This window comes from Etheostoma cragini, chromosome 7 (assembly GCF_013103735.1).
Source record: "Etheostoma cragini isolate CJK2018 chromosome 7, CSU_Ecrag_1.0, whole genome shotgun sequence".
NCBI lineage: Eukaryota > Metazoa > Chordata > Actinopteri > Perciformes > Percidae > Etheostoma > Etheostoma cragini.
Genome location: NC_048413.1, coordinates 18197289 through 18216474, shown reverse-complemented (window position 1 = coordinate 18216474; position 19186 = coordinate 18197289). Strand labels below are relative to the sequence as shown.

The 19186-nt window shown below is 41.6% G+C and overlaps 1 protein-coding gene across 4 annotated transcripts in view; it reads right to left on the bottom strand.

Moving 5' to 3' along the window:
- Nucleotides 1–13: 13 nt before the first annotated feature.
- Nucleotides 14–19186, bottom strand: part of LOC117948231 (forkhead box protein J3-like) — a 53614-nt gene continuing 34441 nt past the window's right edge. For 3 of the 4 annotated variants that reach the window (XM_034877781.1, XM_034877780.1, XM_034877782.1), the window contains 7 exons: nucleotides 16451–16606; nucleotides 9052–9259; nucleotides 6180–6467; nucleotides 4132–4221; nucleotides 2313–2585; nucleotides 1777–1905; nucleotides 14–466 (listed from right to left, as the gene is read on the bottom strand). In XM_034877781.1, the coding sequence (XP_034733672.1) occupies nucleotides 339–466; nucleotides 1777–1905; nucleotides 2313–2585; nucleotides 4132–4221; nucleotides 6180–6467; nucleotides 9052–9259; nucleotides 16451–16606 (1272 nt within the window). In that variant the 3' untranslated portion in view covers nucleotides 14–338. The remainder of the gene's footprint in view (nucleotides 467–1776; nucleotides 1906–2312; nucleotides 2586–4131; nucleotides 4222–6179; nucleotides 6468–9051; nucleotides 9260–16450; nucleotides 16607–19186) is intronic. The other variant, XM_034877783.1, reaches the window with a different exon arrangement.

Sequence of the window (19186 nt, the reverse complement as noted above, 5' to 3'; positions counted from 1 at the left end):
GGAGAGAGACACAACATTAGACAATTTAGAGAGGTTCAGACGTCATTTTTCTCTGGACGATATGTTCACATCTTGGCTTGGTCCAAACCAATGTAAGTCTCATTTAATATGATTGTCTTTCAACTATCCATTTGTATCAGGGGGGGAAAAGGCCAGCAAGATCAGAACAATGACAAAATGACTTTCTGTTTGTTTTCTGTTGGATTGTCTGTTTTTTTTCACACAGGCGAAAGGAGCTCCAGCTAGTTCCATACCTCATCTGTCATCACCTCTCTCTCTCTCTCTCTCTCTCATCTCCAGTCTCTCTCTTCATCCCTCTGTTCCACCAACGGCTCAGTTTAGACAATGGAGTCCCAGTCAAAGTCGTCCTGGATGTCGTCTGCAGCGAGCATGCGTCTCACCTGGAAGTGTCCCAGAGGCAGCCTGTGTTGTTGTTGCTGCTGCTGGCTCAGCTGGCTGAGATGACCTGAACATGGAAGAAGAGCAGAAGCCTTGTAACTGAAAAAAGATACTGTTGCACACACACCGTAGTTTGTATCCTTGACATTCCACTTCCAGGATTGCTCTGGTAGTGCCGGAAATTCCGCCGGATGCATGTATTTTCCATTTCCTTCAGCTTTCTTTATGTTGGAATTTAAAATTCGGAGGATTAATGAAGACTATTGCTGACTACTCCTCAGATCTCTGCATGGTAAAAGGAGACATAGCTAGCAAGACTATCTGGGTTTTCCCTTGCACGACTATTTCGCAGCGGGTCTGTATGGAGTTTGGTGCCGTCTATGACAATTCTGATTGGTTTAAAGAAATTATGTCAAATCGGAGCACGTTATCCTCCCAACACCGAATGGTATGTGGTGTAGCTAGACTCTCCTTCAGCGTGCTCTAGAGGAGGGTCTGGCAAAGTGAGACTACATTAACAATGACATTGTAATGCTACTTCTGTATCGTATATCGGTATTATATATTTATGAGTAGAATGAAGAATAGGAAACATGGGTTTTAAATAGTAAATCCTCTGGCTGCTGATTGTGTCGCGGGCATCAGCTACAGTTTGTGGATAGATCTCAAACCACTGACATCCTGGTAACAGCATCAAACAATTGCTTTCAATGCGTTAAATTCTAATTCACCTAAAAACAAGTGACAATTCTATTAAGGTGCCACATTAAACCTGGCAGAATATTTTAGTGATTTAATGACACATTGTTCTAGTAGTTGAGGCTGAGGAGACCGATTGGGCTTTAGCCGAAAAGGGGGGAGGGCATGAGAAGTTCTTATGTGCAAATTCTTTGGCGAAGTTCTGGATTTTCACAATCCCACCTATTGCACCTTTAATAATAATCGAATTGTGAGACCAGTGAAGATTCACACCCCGAATATCCATATATATGATTTCATAGTAGTAAAATATTATTACTTTCAAGGGACGGCAGTAGTTTAGACTGTGGGGACTTGGCTTGGGAAACGGAGGTTGACTTGCTCAAGTTATGCATGGCCCCAGTATAGAGTGTGGACTGGACCCCTCACAGCTCCTGATCATGGGCAGCCCTATCACTCTAAAACCTCAACTGTGTTCACACACACACACACACACACACACACACACACACACACACACACACACACACACACACACACACACACACACACACACACACACACACACACACACACACACACACACACACACACACACACACACACACACACACACACACACTAATGGATATAAACCTGCTACACACACACATAGAGTCTGCATTCCCACCTGCTGACCTGTTAAGAGAGCGATGGAGGAGTCACCTGTCATGGTGGGAGCCGTGTTGCTCATGGGAGGCATGTGAGGGTATCCTGGTGGGCCCATCAGAGAGTTAATGCTCTGTCTCGAGTCTATGTACATGTTCCCTGTGGGAGAACAGACAAAAAGGGCAAAGACTACCCTGTCAGATTATCCAGACTTTCACACATGCCTATGTGTTTTTGCAGAACACAAGCTGCCGTACTCCGATTGCCGTGAAGCTGTTACATCCATAATTCCCTTGTGGACCTGGGCAAACCATGGCACAGTGATGGAGAGTGACTGTATTTCAACTCCTGTCGGTATTTCAACTAACTGCAGAAATGAGGAAAAACCAAGACTCTAAACACCTACTGTCAGCGGTGGGAGGTAACTAGAACATTTTCTAAAATAACATTTTAGAGGGAAATGTATTTATTTATTTATATAATGTATTTATTTACAATATCTCTGACAGTTGGACTAACAACTGAGTACATTAAAACATGTATAAAACCCTGCCCTATATACAGACCCGTGCTGATGTGTTGGTGATGTTGGTTGTGTTGCCCGTGCTGATTGTGCAGGCTGGCCTTTGGGTGCATGGCTCCATGTGGCTGAGCCGGATGCTGCGGTGCTCCTGGTGGCGTTGGGTGTTGAACCTGAGGTTGTGGGTGGGCAGCACCCTGCGGGGGAATGACCCCCGTGGCGGTAAAGAACTGGTTAATAGAGGAGCACAGGTCGGCCATCTGGGCGGCGTCCAGCGACCAGTTGTTGAGCTCAGCCTGCTGCATGCTCTCCTTCAGACCTGGCAGACACACGGAGGAAGCAAAGAGGGACCGGAATGTTCCACATGTCACATACACTACATTTCCACTTAAGCAGCTTCAACGTTAGATCAAATTTAAATTTCTAACTTTACAGTATCTAACTTTTGGTTGTTTAAAACAACTTCACAAGCTAAATCTGCCAGTTACAAACCTTCACTGAAGCTGCGTCATGTCACACTTCCAGCCTTTTTCTATGGCTGCACAGTTGCACCAAATCTAAAACTATAATTGTCTCGCCCATCATTTTCTTCACATGAAATATTTGTTTTTCTTTTCAGAACCTTAACTATAATAGAAAATATTGTTCTTTGAGGGTGAACAGTGCATATCCTGGGTGTCCGGGATTTACAATGGTAATGTGTAACTAAAGATGTGTGAGGATAAAACATTAGGATGAAATACCAGGCTAACATTAACACTGTTTAAGTAGAAAATAAGACTCAGTACACACTGATTCATGGATGGGGGCCAATCTTATTCTGCCTTGAATCATATTTTGCACTGACTGTTACATTTCCTTTACATTAGACTTAATAATGCTACAGTCTTCCAGAGAAACGCTCAAAGCATCTTAACAAAAAACCTCATATCCAATTCAGAAAATCTAACTTAATTCATTCAAATACATCCAACAAATGCAACATGTACCATATATCATTGTGAAGTCACATTCACTATAAATTTACTGTCACTATTGTTCCACCTTAATTACAAGCCACAGACCATTACTCCCTGACAACATGCCTGTTTACGTTTGGCGACATAGATCAAGACATGGCAACATAACCTCCTTTTCTTCAAAAAAAGACACACCTGAGCTTCTATTCACAACCTGGCGTCTGATATTCCCCAGAAACTAATTTATAGGGCTTGTTTTTGATGGCAATAGAGACGAGAGGCTCTGCCCCTTCTCTTTGGAGGTGAGCCAGAGACGGTGGATAATGGCATTACGTCGGTGTAAGGGAGGTCAAGCGCCGCAGGAGGAAAAACAAAGCAAGAGAGTCGGAGTGGGGCCTGTGTGTTAGAAGACCAGCCGTCGTCATCCATAGTGTGTGGATGCTGTCAGCTTTGTGCGCTGACCATGATAAGAGGCTGTTACTGAGCTGGGGCCTAATTGGATTATTCACATCATGCAATTGGGTGGGAGGGCGAGAGAGAGAGAGTGAGTGGAGAGAGAGAGAGAGAGAGAGAGAGAGAGAGAGAGAGAGAGAGAGAGAGACAGGGAGAGAGAGAGAGAGAGAGAGAAACAGAGCAGGGAGGGCAACCTCTCAGATGCAGGATAATGACTTTTATTAGGCCAATACTATTACGACACTGGATGTTATAATATTGTGCCTCGAGGGTGAGTGCATATAAAAGCGCAGAGAGGAATCCTAATGGTTTCATCAAAGTAACTGATCAGAATAATAAGCATTTTATCAATTCTCACTGTTTTGAAATAGGCTGCAGCAGACAGCTTTATCAATACTCATATCAGATGCTGTTCACACTGATGACACCAGGACTCTTAGCAGTGTTTGTTACCTTGAAATGGGGAGAGGTCTACATCAGCCCAGTTGTAGCTGGTAGCAATGCGGCAGCTCTCCTTCAGCCAGTCCAGGTTGGGGTACCAGTCTGGGAGAGTGCACGTGCACGTGCACACACACAGACACACACACACACACACACACACACACTGGGCGTTTTCACATTGTAGTTTGTTTGCTTTGGTCCAAATCAGTTGGTAAGTTTGTAAACTTGGAGCTATTTTCCCTTTTTTTGGTTTCACACCTGGAAAAATCCAAGCGGTACCAAAATGCAGCATTACAAATCACGTAAGAACAATCACTCCTTTAATTGGTCCGATAGGGCAAATACAGGAACAATGTCCTGTGTTCTAGACTTGTGCATATTTCTTGCATCTCCATGGTCAAACCAGCTAATTTTATTAAAATGATCAATAATTGATTGAGACGTTACTACGTCACAGAGACTTTTCTTTGCTCTGCCGGCGTCTGTCTCCTACTTCAGCTGGTTTGACCACTGAGATACAAGTGATGGACGGTGAGCTTGACCGCAGTCCGTTTCTTTGAGTATGGATCATGTTTTCACCACAAACAAACCGCTCCAGAGATTGATTGAAAGCATACCGAGACCACCTCTTCAAGCAGTTGTCAATATGCTTGTTTGGTCCGCTTTTGGTGCTCACCCAAGTGAGATTGCCGCGTTCTCACCTACCCAAACGAGCTGCACCAACGGTAAACAAACTCTAGTTCGATTCAACCAAACTATTCTCTGGACGGCAAAAAACTGTTGTTGGTTTTGTGGTTCTATTCTACATGAATTTGCGAGATGTTGTGGGTCTGGACCTGGTGGGTATTGACGGACGGCGGAGCACGGAGCCATCACGCAGCAGAGCCGACTCACAGCTGCTAAGCATCCTGTGGAAATTGGGGGTCCTATTCCAGATTAGCAAGTGAAATTTGTCTCAGTAAAGTTTTGCAGTCCACCACAAGGTGGAGTGAATTAGACACAGAAATATGCCAGCCACGGCTCTGCTATTGAAAAAAAAATATGAAAAATGAGGGAAGATGCTTTTCACTGCCTTCACCACCATAAACTAAACAAAAACACATTCTAAGGCCGTAGATCAAAGACAGAGGAATTGCTTTCATTCATCCTCTGCTTGGTTGAGGAGAATACTGACCTAGATAAATAATGTCTGAAGAGTCCTTTTTTTTGGCCTGAGAGCTGTGTTGCAGAGACACAAAGGAAAACATACAAAGACTGGGAATGTGAGCAGGAAAAGCCTTTGGAGATGTGTGTCCGTATCAGTCTAGCCTCATAATATCCAATGTTCTGGGACCTTACAGAGGAAAGAGTATAATACAAATGCAATGAGTCTGTGCAGAGACAGGCCTCAGGTCAGACAGGTCTGTATTACTGTAGCTGAATTGTATTTACACCCATGTTGCTTTGGGAGTCAGGAGAAGTAGAAACATTGTTTGGTGCTGAACAGCATCAATATACTGTATATATGAAACAATAAACTATACTGTACACTTTGTGGAATCCAGCAGAGTAGAGAAATGGCTGCATTGAAGGTATATTGATGTTGGATTTTATATTGTCAAACTGGCAGCAACATTTTTCCACCAGTTTGTTGACACTTTGAAAGTTTTTTCCCCAACTTGGAGATTTGTTAGCCGTCTTCTGGCTAACAAACAAACTTTACAAGTTCCCAATATCTCCTACTTGTGATTACACCTTGGAAACTGACAGTAGCAGTTCTTCCACTCAGCTGCTTGTATTAATACTCTGTACAATCTGATAGCAATGAATAGCAATCAAACCCCAAAGTGGTGTAATATGGCTTTTCACTATACCTAACTCATGGAAACAATGTGATTTCTCATAAACATGTTGAAATATTTCAAATTGACAGACCATTTGTACAACCATTTCCTTAAGTATTGTTAAATAATAAGAGACAGGCCTAGTCTGTTATTTATTATGGCGTCTTCTAAAATATTGGAAGGCATACGTTTCTCTTGTGTTCACCTTATACCTGGAAACTGTGGATCGGTTCTCACCTGTCGTGGGGCAGGTCTGTCCAGTGTGATTCTGGCGGGAGAGAGCCGGGTGCTGCTGGGAGTGAGCCGGGTGCTGTTGGTGCTGGCCATGCTGACCACGCGCCTGGTGCTGACTGTGGGTTGAGTGAGGGGAGAGGTGCTGCTGAGGGTGATGAGGGTGGTGCGACGCCTGGCCGTGGTTGTGTTGATGGTGGTGGTGGCCGCCGCCATTTCCCGCACCAGGAGAGTGCTGGTAGGAGCAGGCGGTCCGGGCCTGCTGGCTGGAATCCCCAGGCATACCCATCAAACCTCCCGGGAAAAAACAACACAAAAAGACTAAATATTACAGGTGAAGACAATAAACAAGAAAACAACAAAAATTCAATTCAATTCAATTTTATTTATAGTATCAAATCACAACAAGAGTTATCTCAAGACACTTTACAGATAGAGCAGGTCTAGACCACATTCCAGAATCCACAAGGACCCAACAGTTCCAGTAGTTTCCTACAGAGCAAGCAACAGTGCGACAGTGGCGAGGAAAAACGTCCTTTTAGGCAGAAACCTCGGTCAGACCCAGGCTCTTGGTAGGCGGTGTCTGACGACCGGTTGGGATTAGAATGTGACATGACAAATGAATGACAAAAATGTAAATGTAGCTCTTTTTATTTGACAGTGTGACCAGCCACAGAGAAAGAGACAGTGAAGAAGGTAGAGTGATCTCTAGTACAGTATTTGAAGTCCTTTTTTACCAAAGTACTGACAGCAAATATATAAACACAAAGTAGTAGTTCTGGAAAACCATTCGCCACCTCAGGAAGGGGAGGTGTGGAACCATCCAAGCTGTGTACAGTAAGGATGGGATCCTTTTGACCTCAATTGAGGAGATAATAGGGAGGTTTGGGGTCCCCTGCTGGAGCTGTTCCCCCCGTGACCCGATACCAGATAAGCGGACCAAGATGGAATTCTTCTTTTCAGAGACTAACTAGTTTAAAATTAAGGGTGCACAGTACACCTTGTACAATGTAATGGTTTCAGGTCAATTTATTTCTGATACAAACACACACACACACACACACACACACACACACACACACACACACACACACACACACACACACACACACACACACACACACACACACACACACACACACACACACACACACACACACACACACACAATTACAGAGTGTTCTGGATTTTAGATTTTCTGACAAACAGACGGCAGAGATTTTTTGTCAATGGCAGATTTTTTGAATACTTCACCCCAAGAGTGTGTTTTATCTACTTTACTTTTAATCATGGACACTGACAACTGCATAAAGTAGAAACTATCTTGTTAAATGTTCAGCCAAAGCTGCAACATTGTTTTTTCTGGAGCTACAGAGTTGGACCATGGTTGCGCTTGTCCTGCGTCAACAAATAATGAAATTGTTAAATACACGAAGTCTATCAGAGCACATCCTAGTGAAAGAGAATTTTCACTCCTGCCATCAGGGAGTCGTTAGGTTTGCAAAAGAATTCCAGAATATTCCAATTCTTTTATTCCCACTGCCATGTGTCAGCTGAATGCATTCTGATAAATGTTTTGCAGCCATTGTTTTATCTGTTTATTTATTTACGATTTACTGGAAGCCTATTTCTAACTGTCTTGCTTGTATTGTATGGGTGTTTATTAGGGACGAATAAAGGTGTTTTGGATTGCATTGAAACATTCCCCCTGCCATTTAAGTCTCTATGATTTCAATGTGACAAAAGGGAAAGTAGACGTATATCTGATAAAAGCTGAATTAGCAAAACAAAGATTTTACACCCAGCTTTGCATGTTGCTGTAACTTCAAGATCTATTTTATTAATTAATGTTTAATTAATAAATATTATAATTGTTATTTATTTTTTTCTATTGCTTGACCTGTATTGTATGAGGATACCACCCGAGTAACTTACAGAGGGATGTGTGTGGGCTTAGACTCAACTGTGGTTTTTTAAAGGAGAGGACGAGCTCTGCTGTCTGACTGACTCACAGTGACTCAAGTTCTCAAATACAATGACCGCTGACAGTGTTTCCTGTGCAGCCTCAAACTTAAGAGACCTTTTCAAGAATCTGCTTAATTTTCACTTTCTTTCAAGGCGTCTGTATCATAAAAGATATGACAATGCGAATGCTAGTTGAGGGGGGGGGCAACTAATAGTCACACTGTCTTATCTTTTCTGCGAGAGTACCCCTGACCAAATATCGAAGGGGACCTTGTCAGAGGGTGAATACAAGCAGCAGTCGCAGAGCTTAACAGAGCGCATCAATCTCCTCGGTTACAGAACGTACGTGGATGTGTGCAAAGAGAAGCCAGCAGGAGAGGGAAGGTGATAGGAGGGTGGTGGAGGATGGTGGGGGGTCGAAGTGGAAGCGGGCCTGGTGACCTGAAAGCTTCAGGAAGCAATTAGCAAGATGCTTCCCAAACTTTAGAACCAATCTAATTAGCTGCTATCAGAGCTGCAGAACCCTTTGCTGTGCTCGGCTGCAGATGTGGTTGTGAGTTTTTTTCTCTACCTCTGTTGAATTCTTCCTCTTAATTGCCTTTACTCATTTGACTGAGCTAGCGGTAAAACGCAGATATGCGGAACAACGGATTGTTTGTTTATTAAAATACAATAGAGTAGGAGTAGTGTGTGGTGGAGGTTAATGCTGCAACGCTTTTACTGCTATGAGAGCAATGTTCACATCTTTCCATTTCATTAGGAGCTTAAGCTTGACAGTTAATTACGTGCATGAAGCCTGACATAGAGGTTTATCAAGTTTGTTTTTTCTGTAAACGTGTCAATTAAGGTGTTGGACAGACACACATGAACAAATGCACAATATTCCACATACAAAATGAGGGTCGACACCCACCTTGCTGTGAGAAGGACTGCTCGAAGACGCATTTGTAAAGACTGCGAAAAGAAGCGCTAAGGTCCTCAAAGTTCGAGAAACAGAGCTGCTTGTCCCACGACTCCGGGACAGGCAAACCGTACTGGGGCTGTGGCGGGGGAGGCGGCGGCGGCTGGGCGGGCTGCTGGAGGCTCAGGGACTGGGACGAAGGCTCTGAGTGGCTACTCCCCTTCAGGACAGACAGAGAGAAGAGAGAACAGACAAAAAGACTGAGAGGTACAAAAAGACAAACGGGGGAAAAAAAGTGTCGTCAAGAGATAAAGTCAAAGGGGAGCTGCAGTGGGGCTCGAAAGTATGGGCACCCCAGGTAAAAACTAGTATTAATGTGCATAAAGAAGCCAAGGCAGGATGGAAATCTTTTTCCAAACTTTTGCAGATGCCATTTTTTTGTTTTCTGTTATTTTGAAAGTGTAAATGATGGAAATAAAATCTAACTTTTTTTGACATATTATACAAATGTCTTATCTGTCATTTGATGACTTTTGGATTGGTTTCCATCTTTTCTTGGTTTCTGTATGCACATTAATACAAATTTTTACCTGGGGTGCCCAAACATTCGAGCCCCAATGTATCTAGTTTTTTTTTTAGCTAACCCTAATTTGCTTTAACTGAACAAGTTTGGAGTCATATGATGGGTTATATGACTTTTTTCGAGTTGAATGGTGGTAGTCTCGCTCCTCCTAGCGTCTGTGAGCGGAAAAACCACCCTTGCAACTTTGGGCCGGCGAGTTGCTGGCCACACCATCATAAAGGGTCAGGTGATGTCAGGTCTCACAATGTAACAAATTGCTTCATGGCCCTGCACACGTACTCAGGAAACGGCTAACATGGTAGCGATTGAGTTTTTGACACTCTTGTCACGCTGAGCCAGCAAAAAAGAAGGAGAAAGCTAGGAAAACATTGTTGGAGGAACAGAGATAGAGGGCAGACTGACCGAGTGAGGAGTCAGACACATTGAAAGCTGCCAAATACTGTATCTATTCCAAAGCTGTAGGGGAAGCTCTTTAGAGAAACCTGGATCAGGTTTTAAAAAAACACAATATGCAACATTATCCATTACAGTATTTTTCCAATGGCTAACACACTAAAATGACATCCATAGCACAATTATTTAAAGTGACACACAGAGAGCAAAACCTCTTCACAAGTCTCCAAGAGTCACTGAATGAATGAATGAATGAAATGCACTGAACAGATTCTCTGCATAACACTCAACAATATGACAAAGTCACAGGTTTGCCATTTCAAAAACAACAAGCAATTTTCTTTTTCAGTTTACTGTTTTTTGTGAGCATATCTTAGTTCAGTCCAGTGTAAATATATCTGCTGTGCATATGTTGCAATGACTTGAAAAATTCAACAGCATGTGTTTGTATCTGCAAATATTTCTGTGCATGTTAACAATCTGAAGAAATTTCTACAACGGCAAAGCATACTAAAGTAGAGTGTGAATTGTATTATGCCCAACAGTGCGTAGTTGGTTAGATAGAAATCTGGTAATATGAATGAAGTGTGTGCCATTTGGTGCAAAAGTTTGATAATGCAATACGTAGTTTAGGTTGCAGTGCTTAATTTTGCAGGATATTTGAGGTATTTTGTAGTTTGGGTGTGTGGTTTTGTAAAAAGTATTTTGATAAAATCAGCATAGTTTGCAAAATTGTGTTAGCAATTGGAAAAAACTGTAAACTACCATACTGACAAATAAAATATTGCTGCCTGCACATTCCTGGTAACTGTGTAACAGTAACAATAATATGCATTTAGTTTAGTCATGCTTTAAAACAAATCACCATTATCATAGCGCACTTCTGGGATTTCTCTGGTGCTGCAGTAAATTCCGCCGGATGTATTTTCTTTTTTGCCGATGTCAGTTTACTTCCGCTTTCTTTGTGTTGGAATTTTACATTCCGGTGGATTTATGAGGACTATGGTTAACTGTTCCTAAGATGTCTGCAGGGTAAATTGAGACAGCTAGCTAGACTATCTGTCCAATCCAAGTTTTCTCTCACATGACTAAAACAAATTTTGAACGTACACGTTCCATCAAAACAAATTCCTTCCTGAGGCTATTTTGCAGCGGCTCCGGGCGGAGCTTAGTGCCAACCGAGATGATTGTGATTGGTTTAAAGAAATGCCAATAAACTGCATGTTTTTATGGACTAGCCAGACACTCCTCCGCAGTGCCGTGGAAGAAGGTCTGGCAAGGTGAAACTACCACAACCTGACCTCACAAAAGCCCCCTGGGAAAGATACACAACATTTAATGAAATATTTATTGATGGGCATGGTTCTCGCAAAAAAACTAATTCTCAAGGACTGGAAAACATTATATCCACCTTGCTTCAGAAACTACCCACCTAGAAAAACTGTGGACTAAGTATTTAAAACATCAACATAAATGGTAAAAAAAAAATAATCTTTTTGCAACATCTGGACCCACTTTGATTCTACTTGTATTTATAAATTATATTTGTGCACAGATTTTTTTTTTTTCCTGTTTTTTTTCATAGGTTTTAGTCTCCTTGACTTGTAGTAAAGATGAACTGGTTATACATGTACCTCTCCCGTGTGTGTGTGTGTGTGTGTGTGTGTGTGTCATCTGGGTTTTGGGTGTTGATTTTTATGTTTTGATCATATCATCAAACGTCGATAAAAAGAATCAAAGCCACTGTGCTGTGTTTTGGTATCTGAATCTAGCCACTGCCGGGCCACTATTGCAAGCATTGGAGCAGGGTGCTACCTCACAGGGAAACAGTGTAGCTATTTACTAGCTGAAATCTAAATTGAGAAACACGTATTTCAATTGGGAGAGCTGCATTGTAAAATACATGAAAAGTAACATTCAATAATAATCACATTTCCTTTCAAAAAATGTGTAATCTATTTTCCAATTTTGCCATTCAATTTCATCAATTATTTCTAAGAATCTTTTTTTATTATTATTCACCGTAATGATCATACCAAATTCAATTTCACGCAATTAAAGGAATTCTTTGCCGGCACTTTATCTCTTTTCATACGAACACACAAAAACAAAATCCACTGAATGAATTTTGTACTTCATATTGTGAATGCAGCCTGTCTTCCTCTACCCTCAATCATCTCATCCCAGCTGTCATCTTCCTCACCATGCACCCAGCAAACACAAGCAACTTGCTGTGATCAGTGCGCCTCCGCAAAAATAAGCCAATTTAGTATGACACATCCCCCCACACATCTACCTCCACCCAATAATGGCTGCTTCTCCATCAACTTCCTTGGTGTCTTTGAGATCTCTGCCGGCGGTGCCACCAGTAATCACCGTCAGTTAAGGGGGTATCACCTGGGCCAGGTAATGAGGCAGAACTAACCCTGATCCCCCTGGACCAGACCGCAGATGAGGGCTGAAGCGATGGAAAAGGAGGAGGAGGACGAGGGATGGAGGAGGAAAACAAAAGATGGCCTCTAGAAAGAGAGGTTAACGAGATGAGATTGCATTGACCTTTGCTAATGCAGGCGGGAGGTGAGAGGCGGATAGTAATTGATGGTAAAAAGGTGAGCAGCTGTTACAAGGGAAAAATAATGAAGAGTTGGGATTTTTCAGCGCTCCTGTAATTTTGGACCAAATGTTTGTGGGCCATGACTGGCCTTTAAAATTATATTATATTTGGTTTAAAGGGAAAGAGACAAACACTTTGACAAACATGTCAAATGCACTACAAATCTATCAAAAGTCCTCATAATGAGATTAGACTGATTGGGACAAGGAATCACGCTGTTGCAGCATCATCAAGTAATATGGAGCACAATAGATTAAATAAAAGGTTAAATGAAAATAGCACCATTTCAAGCACATATCTGCTCCTAAAGGTTTATGACCTGGAAGTATATATATATATATATATATATATATTCATACTCAGGTGAAATTGTAAATGACTGAGGGTGACAGAAGAGGAAAGATAAAAGAGTGTCCAAAAGGGAAACGTTCATCCTCTTGAGAGCACAAATGTGCTAGGTGAATGTAAATGTAACTACCCTTTAATTTTAATGTTTCTTGCAACCCTATGAAGGAACTACAGGAAAGGTCATGGGGACTAGGGCTGTAATCTCCCAGTCGACTAGGTGATTTATTGGTCGATACGTTCTGGCTCGACCACAGTTCTGATTGGTCGATTTTTTACCGTGTTATTTCATCAGGTGGAAGCATAGACCGTTACGGTCTATGGGTGGAAAGCACTAATTGCTAATGGGGGTGTTTTCAGAGCATCCCTGTTTCACTGGTAACAGTCTGTCCTGAGAACGGGGCGGCTGTGGCTCAGTGGTAGAGCGGTTGCCTGCCAATTGGAAGGTTGGTGGTTCGATCCCCGCCCCTGCAGTCATTGTCGAAGTGTCCTTGGGCAAGACACTGAACCCCAAGTTGCCCCCGGTGCTGCGCATCGGAGTGTGAATGTGTGTGAATGTTTATCTGATGAGCAGGTGGCACCTTGTACGGCAGCCCCGGCCACAGTGTATGAATGTGTGTGAATGGTGAATGTTTCCTGTAGATGTAAAAGCGCTTTGAGCAGTTGTTAAGACTGGAAAAGCGCTATATAAATACAGCACATTTACATTTAGAACACCCCCCTTGTTTATAATTCAGAGCGACAGACGAGTGCCATTTCAGTGCAAAATAATTAGGTAAAAAGTGATTTAATATACTGCAAATAGCCTACAAGGATAAGTACAGCGGGACAGTACAGTTAATTAATCTAACTTTTTTTTTTGCCCCTCCGCACCCCCCCAATTGGTTTTTAGTCAAAATTTCATGACTTTAATCGACCAAGATTTTCTTTGGCTGATTACAGCCCTAATGGGGACACCAAAAACATTAGTATTTTTCCTCTGGGGACCATAAATATCCCAAAATAATTTTATGGAAAAAGCAAAAATACATTCTTGTGATACCCTGTCATGGACTAAAGTGTTAAAAGGGCCTTTTACATGTTGATAATATTTAGGTGGTCACCAAAAATCATCCTGATGCATCCTCTGTGGACCATGAATATATATTTCCAATTTAATTGGGATTCTGGCCTTCCCCCTGATATCCACTAACTGCCGAACGGCTGGGGATTTGCTCCGAACGGCGGCGGAATCAATAGTTTTCCATTAAAGACAATGTGTGTATTTTCACTGACTGCGGAAAAGCTGCGTTCCAACTCCGTCATTGCTCCGGCGAGCCGCAGCCCTCCGTAGCAGATATGCAGTGCTTCAGGTCAGAGGTTTTGTGGTTCTGTTAAAAGAAACTACATTCTGTTACATCGCACAATCATACTTGAATTTCTCGTGACTTCAGCTGTCAGCCAACATGCAGTTGGTGGACATCAGAGGTTAGTTGTTGAGCGACCAAAGTACTCGACCGTCTGAGGTTTCCAGCCAATTAGGTGGGAAAAAGTGTTCATACAGCTTTAAGAAATGGCAGGATGTTTTACACATTGACCTTGCATTGAATTTAAAAGATGACATATAAGGTCAGTTTAGTAAAAGTTTTTTCACAAATAAATAGCTACTACTAACTACATTGGTATGAATGTGAATGTATTTACATGTGTAGTATGTTTACATTTATTATACATATGTTTATACTCATTCATTCATTATTCATTCAAAGTGTGCAGTGAAATTCATCCAAAGTGTAATTTAAGCATTTTAGGCAAATAAATATATAAATAGGGATTACAGAATGTAAAATGTTGATTTCTTTAATAGTCTATATGCCAGGAGTGTCCAGCTGCCAATTTAAATAAAACATGTTTCCATCATAACCTGTGACATCTCAAATGTAGAAGTCAGATCAATGTTATTATTCAGGTCAAAAGCTTTTCTTATGTCCTAGGTTCATGCTCTGGCCATATTTTTTTGCATCTGATCGGCTGGTGATAAAGGGTTTCTTCTATTAAATATTTTGTTCTGAATCTAAATTGCGCAGCATGGGACGGTTTAGTTGCTAATAAAAAGGTTGGCTAATCTAGTCCCTCCTTTATACAAAGGTAACTTATTATCATTTCTTACACACACTGGTCGAGACTGATCAATTCAAATAGCTAAAGGACCTTGTTTTATAAATATGAGGACTCATTTAAACAGCCAGTGTAAAATCTGGCCAAATATGTCTCAGTGTATCTGTTGCCTGCCAAGTCTGGGGTGTACTTTACACTGGCCAAGACAGTAGGCACCATAACCGTAGACAACATGGATCAAGCTTGATTTAAATAAACCTTGTTGTGTGCATGCGTGCACTGGTGTGTGCGTGTGCAGTAAATGGCACACAGGCAGGACAAGCTAAGAGTTTAATTGCTGGCTGACATAATTAATCTGCTTTTAATTATGCATAATACAATAATACAATTTTCCACCATTGTCTAATACCTGAGTTGTCAGGCATCATTTATATGCATCAGAGAAAATAAAAGGTGAGCTGTAAACATAAAGGGCTGACTCTGATGATTCTTGATGTTTTAGTTGTGCCCAATAGAGGCAATTCTATGAAAGCATTGCAGCATTTCCCACAGGTTTAGAATTTATTTGTACTGGTCAACCCTGACGGGCGTGAGAGGCTGCAGCCAGTATTGATAGTCGGCTGCAAAGCAAAAATTCAATTCACAAGCTAGAAAATCAGCACATATGCATGCAACATTCAAAAATTTGATTTGTTTAGGGAGCCCAAATAAATTCTCTTTATTGGAAACAGCCCTTTTGAACGTTCAACTCTGCATGTCAAAGCAAAACAACAGCAACAAAATGGGCTATTTAGCTGAAATGTTAAATGTCTGTGTGTAGTAAGAAAGCACAACTCAAATTTATGATTTTTGCAGCTTAAAAAGACATAAGAATGTGTCTGTTTGTGCCATCTGCTTAACTGTACTGATATTGTACAGAATAATGTCATCTAAACACAACTGAAAATATATTTGCTTGCTAAGTATAAACATGAAAAAAGAAAATGAGTTTTAGCAGTGTACAGCGTACATTTCGTTTGGTGTCTACCACCTCCTCAGTCTGCCAAGGGTGCAGCAGACACCTTCTGTATCGACTGACCCAGAGTGTCTGGACCGGTGACTGAATCATCCAGATTATGTGAGAATCAAGTGAACACAGAGGCATATAATAGAAATCTTTTTAGTTTGGTTTAAAATGTGCCAGTTGGAGATATAAAAAAAAACAGCAAAAGAATAGTGGGAAAAAGTGCCGACCCTGCTGAAGTCTGCCTAAACAATTGATTGTAGCCGCGTCAGGTCAGCTGTTGTCATTGTCCTTGTGCAGCAGACAGACATACAAAAAGAGAAATTATCCTGCAGCAATAATTAGACTGTCACCACAAATGAGGAAAAGGCCTTACTGGTGTGTAGCTGTGTACGTTGCTGCTGCTGCTGACAGCGGTGTTCAGGTTGTTAAGGTTGACGGATGTCAAACTCTGCTCTGAAAGACTGTTGCTCAGGCTGCCCAGACTCCCAGGACTCTCACTGCCTTCTGCCTCGGGGTTGTACAGTGCTACCTAAACACACACACACACACGCACGCACGCACGCACGCATTAAGACACACAGAATCCATGTAAATGTGACAATAAAGGCGGTCACACTGGGCCCAGTCCATATCAACGTGTTCCACTTCCGAGATTGTTCAGGTGTCGCTGGAAATTCCGCCAGATGTCTTTGTTTTTTGGTCAGATTTTCGGTACCTTCAGCTTTCTCTTTCCATTTATGATGACTATGGTTAACTCCTCCTCAGATTTCTGCATGGTAAATCGAGACAGCTAGCTAGACTATCTGTCCAATCTGAGTTTTCTTATCCACAACATTTGTGATTGATTTAAAGAAATGCCAATAAACCAGAGCACGTTTTTCTCCCATCCTGGATTGCCAGACCCTCCTTGGCAGCACTGCGGAGGAAGTTCTGGCAAAGCGAGACTACCATGGGCCAAATATTGAGGCAACAGACCATATGTAATCATTTTGTTGTTACTTGTTGCCCACTTTGTAACTCTCCCTCCCAGTCCTTTGCTGACTAATATCCTAGAGTGAAGACTGTCCAACTTTAACCTTAAGAAGTTAGCCATGCACCATTAACTTATGAGACAACTCATGAGGAAATATTGAAATTAAAGTCCTGGTATATGCAAATTGGTCCTGCTGCGGCATAACAGCACAAGACCTAAACTAATGATGATTTTTTTTTTTTTCGTTAAACAATGATTAATGTAATTTAGATTAAATGCCGTGACCCAGAAACCACTGGGTAACTTTGGAAATTACAAAAGTTGTGCTTCAGAGGAAGTGCACTGTATATTGTTCTGTAGTGACAGATCACAAAGCTGTTTTTTTAAATGCCTCAGGATTATGTTGAATCATGTTTCTCTTGTTTTGTTCAGTAGAACGTTTTTTTCTGTTTTGGTGTAATTGGCGACTTGTGAGTGAACCTGTAATTCTCAGTGCTGCGTTGCTATAGTTACAAGGAAAATAATCCCGTGGTTTACAAGAACTTTAGAAGTTAACGTCTATGCTTAAAAAAAATAAAAAACTGATGACCAAACACCTCATGATGTATCTGGACTTAATTTTTAGTTTTGTTAGACTTACCAGAGCTTCAATTTAGGAATTCAAGTAAAAACATTGCAAATATCTGAATGTAATGATGACTATAAAGATCTCTCTCAAGAGAAATATTTTATGTTATCCCAAGCTCAGATTATAGGAATGTCTTTTTCAGAAGCACATGCACTCTCCAATGCAAACAGAATATTAGTGAGCAAATGTGTTATTGAAGAGGCTCTGTAGCACGGCTGTGCCTGCAGGACGCCACCTGTCTTGATGTGGGTGGATATCATTGGCATCAACATCATTACCATCAAGATCTTCCTCTCCCTGCTCTGACTCATTGTTTTAAAAATGTATTGTAATGTTTAAGACGAGTCAAATCTTCCCTTAATGAAACAGAATTAATGCAAACTGACATGCATAACGTACATTAAAAAAATGTTGTTGCTCGTTGGCTGCGCGACACACCAAACTGTCCTGGGAAACCGTAAAACGCTTGACTTCCTTGGCTGTTAATGATGCTCACCTCATGCTTTCTAAAGATTATTTGTTGGGCATTTTAGGTCTTTAATTGACAGGACAGCTGAAGACATGAAATGGGAGAAAGAGGGGGGGTGACATGCAGCAAAGAGCCACAGGTCGGAGTCGAACCCCCTGCATCGAGAAGTAAACCTCTATATATGGGGGCCCGCTCTACCAACTGAGCTAACTGGGCACCCCACCTCATGCCTTCTGTTGTCAAAGTCTTTTTAAGACTCTTTTTGTCTGTGGATCTAATAAAACTGTCAAAAGTGTTTAATATTGACAAATTATGGAGAGTCACGATGTGTGAGAGGAGCTAAATGGAAAACTGGAATAAGCTCCCAAGCTCCCATCACTTCCAGACCAAACAATCAAGAGTTATGTGAGCTGCTGCTGTGAGGCAAATTTTCTCTTAGGTCGTGGCCAGAGGAAGAGGTCACGTACCACACATCATCATTCTGTGAGTCTGTGTGTCTGTGTGTCTGTGTGTCTGTGTGTATGTATGTATGTATGTATGTATGTGTGTGTGTGTGTGTGTGTGTGTGTGTGTGTGTGTGTGTGTGTGTGTGTGGCCGATCAGACAAGAGTCAGAGGTCCCAGTTGTCGCTTGATCTCTGACCCTCATACAGACAGTCACACCAGTACAGCTTTTTAGTCAGTGTGTGTGTGTGTGTGTGTGTGTGTGTGTGTCATTGCATAAGGTTCTGTGTCAAAGTGAGGACCTGGGAAACAGCCACTGATGAAAGACAAAAAGAGAGACTCCTTCTGCTACAGATTTCAGTCAAGTACATCTGATTCCCAGTAAGTAATTATAGCCTCAAAAAACTGACATATTCTTCTCAGCTTCACAAATGCCTGTCTTCTTGACTAAGTCAAAAAACATTATTACACATCATTAAGAAATTAATACTCATTAGATTGCCAATGACAAAGCATCACATATTTACAGTGGGTACGGAAAGTATTCAGACCCCTTTAAATTTTTCACTCTTTGTTTCATTGCAGCCATTTTCCAA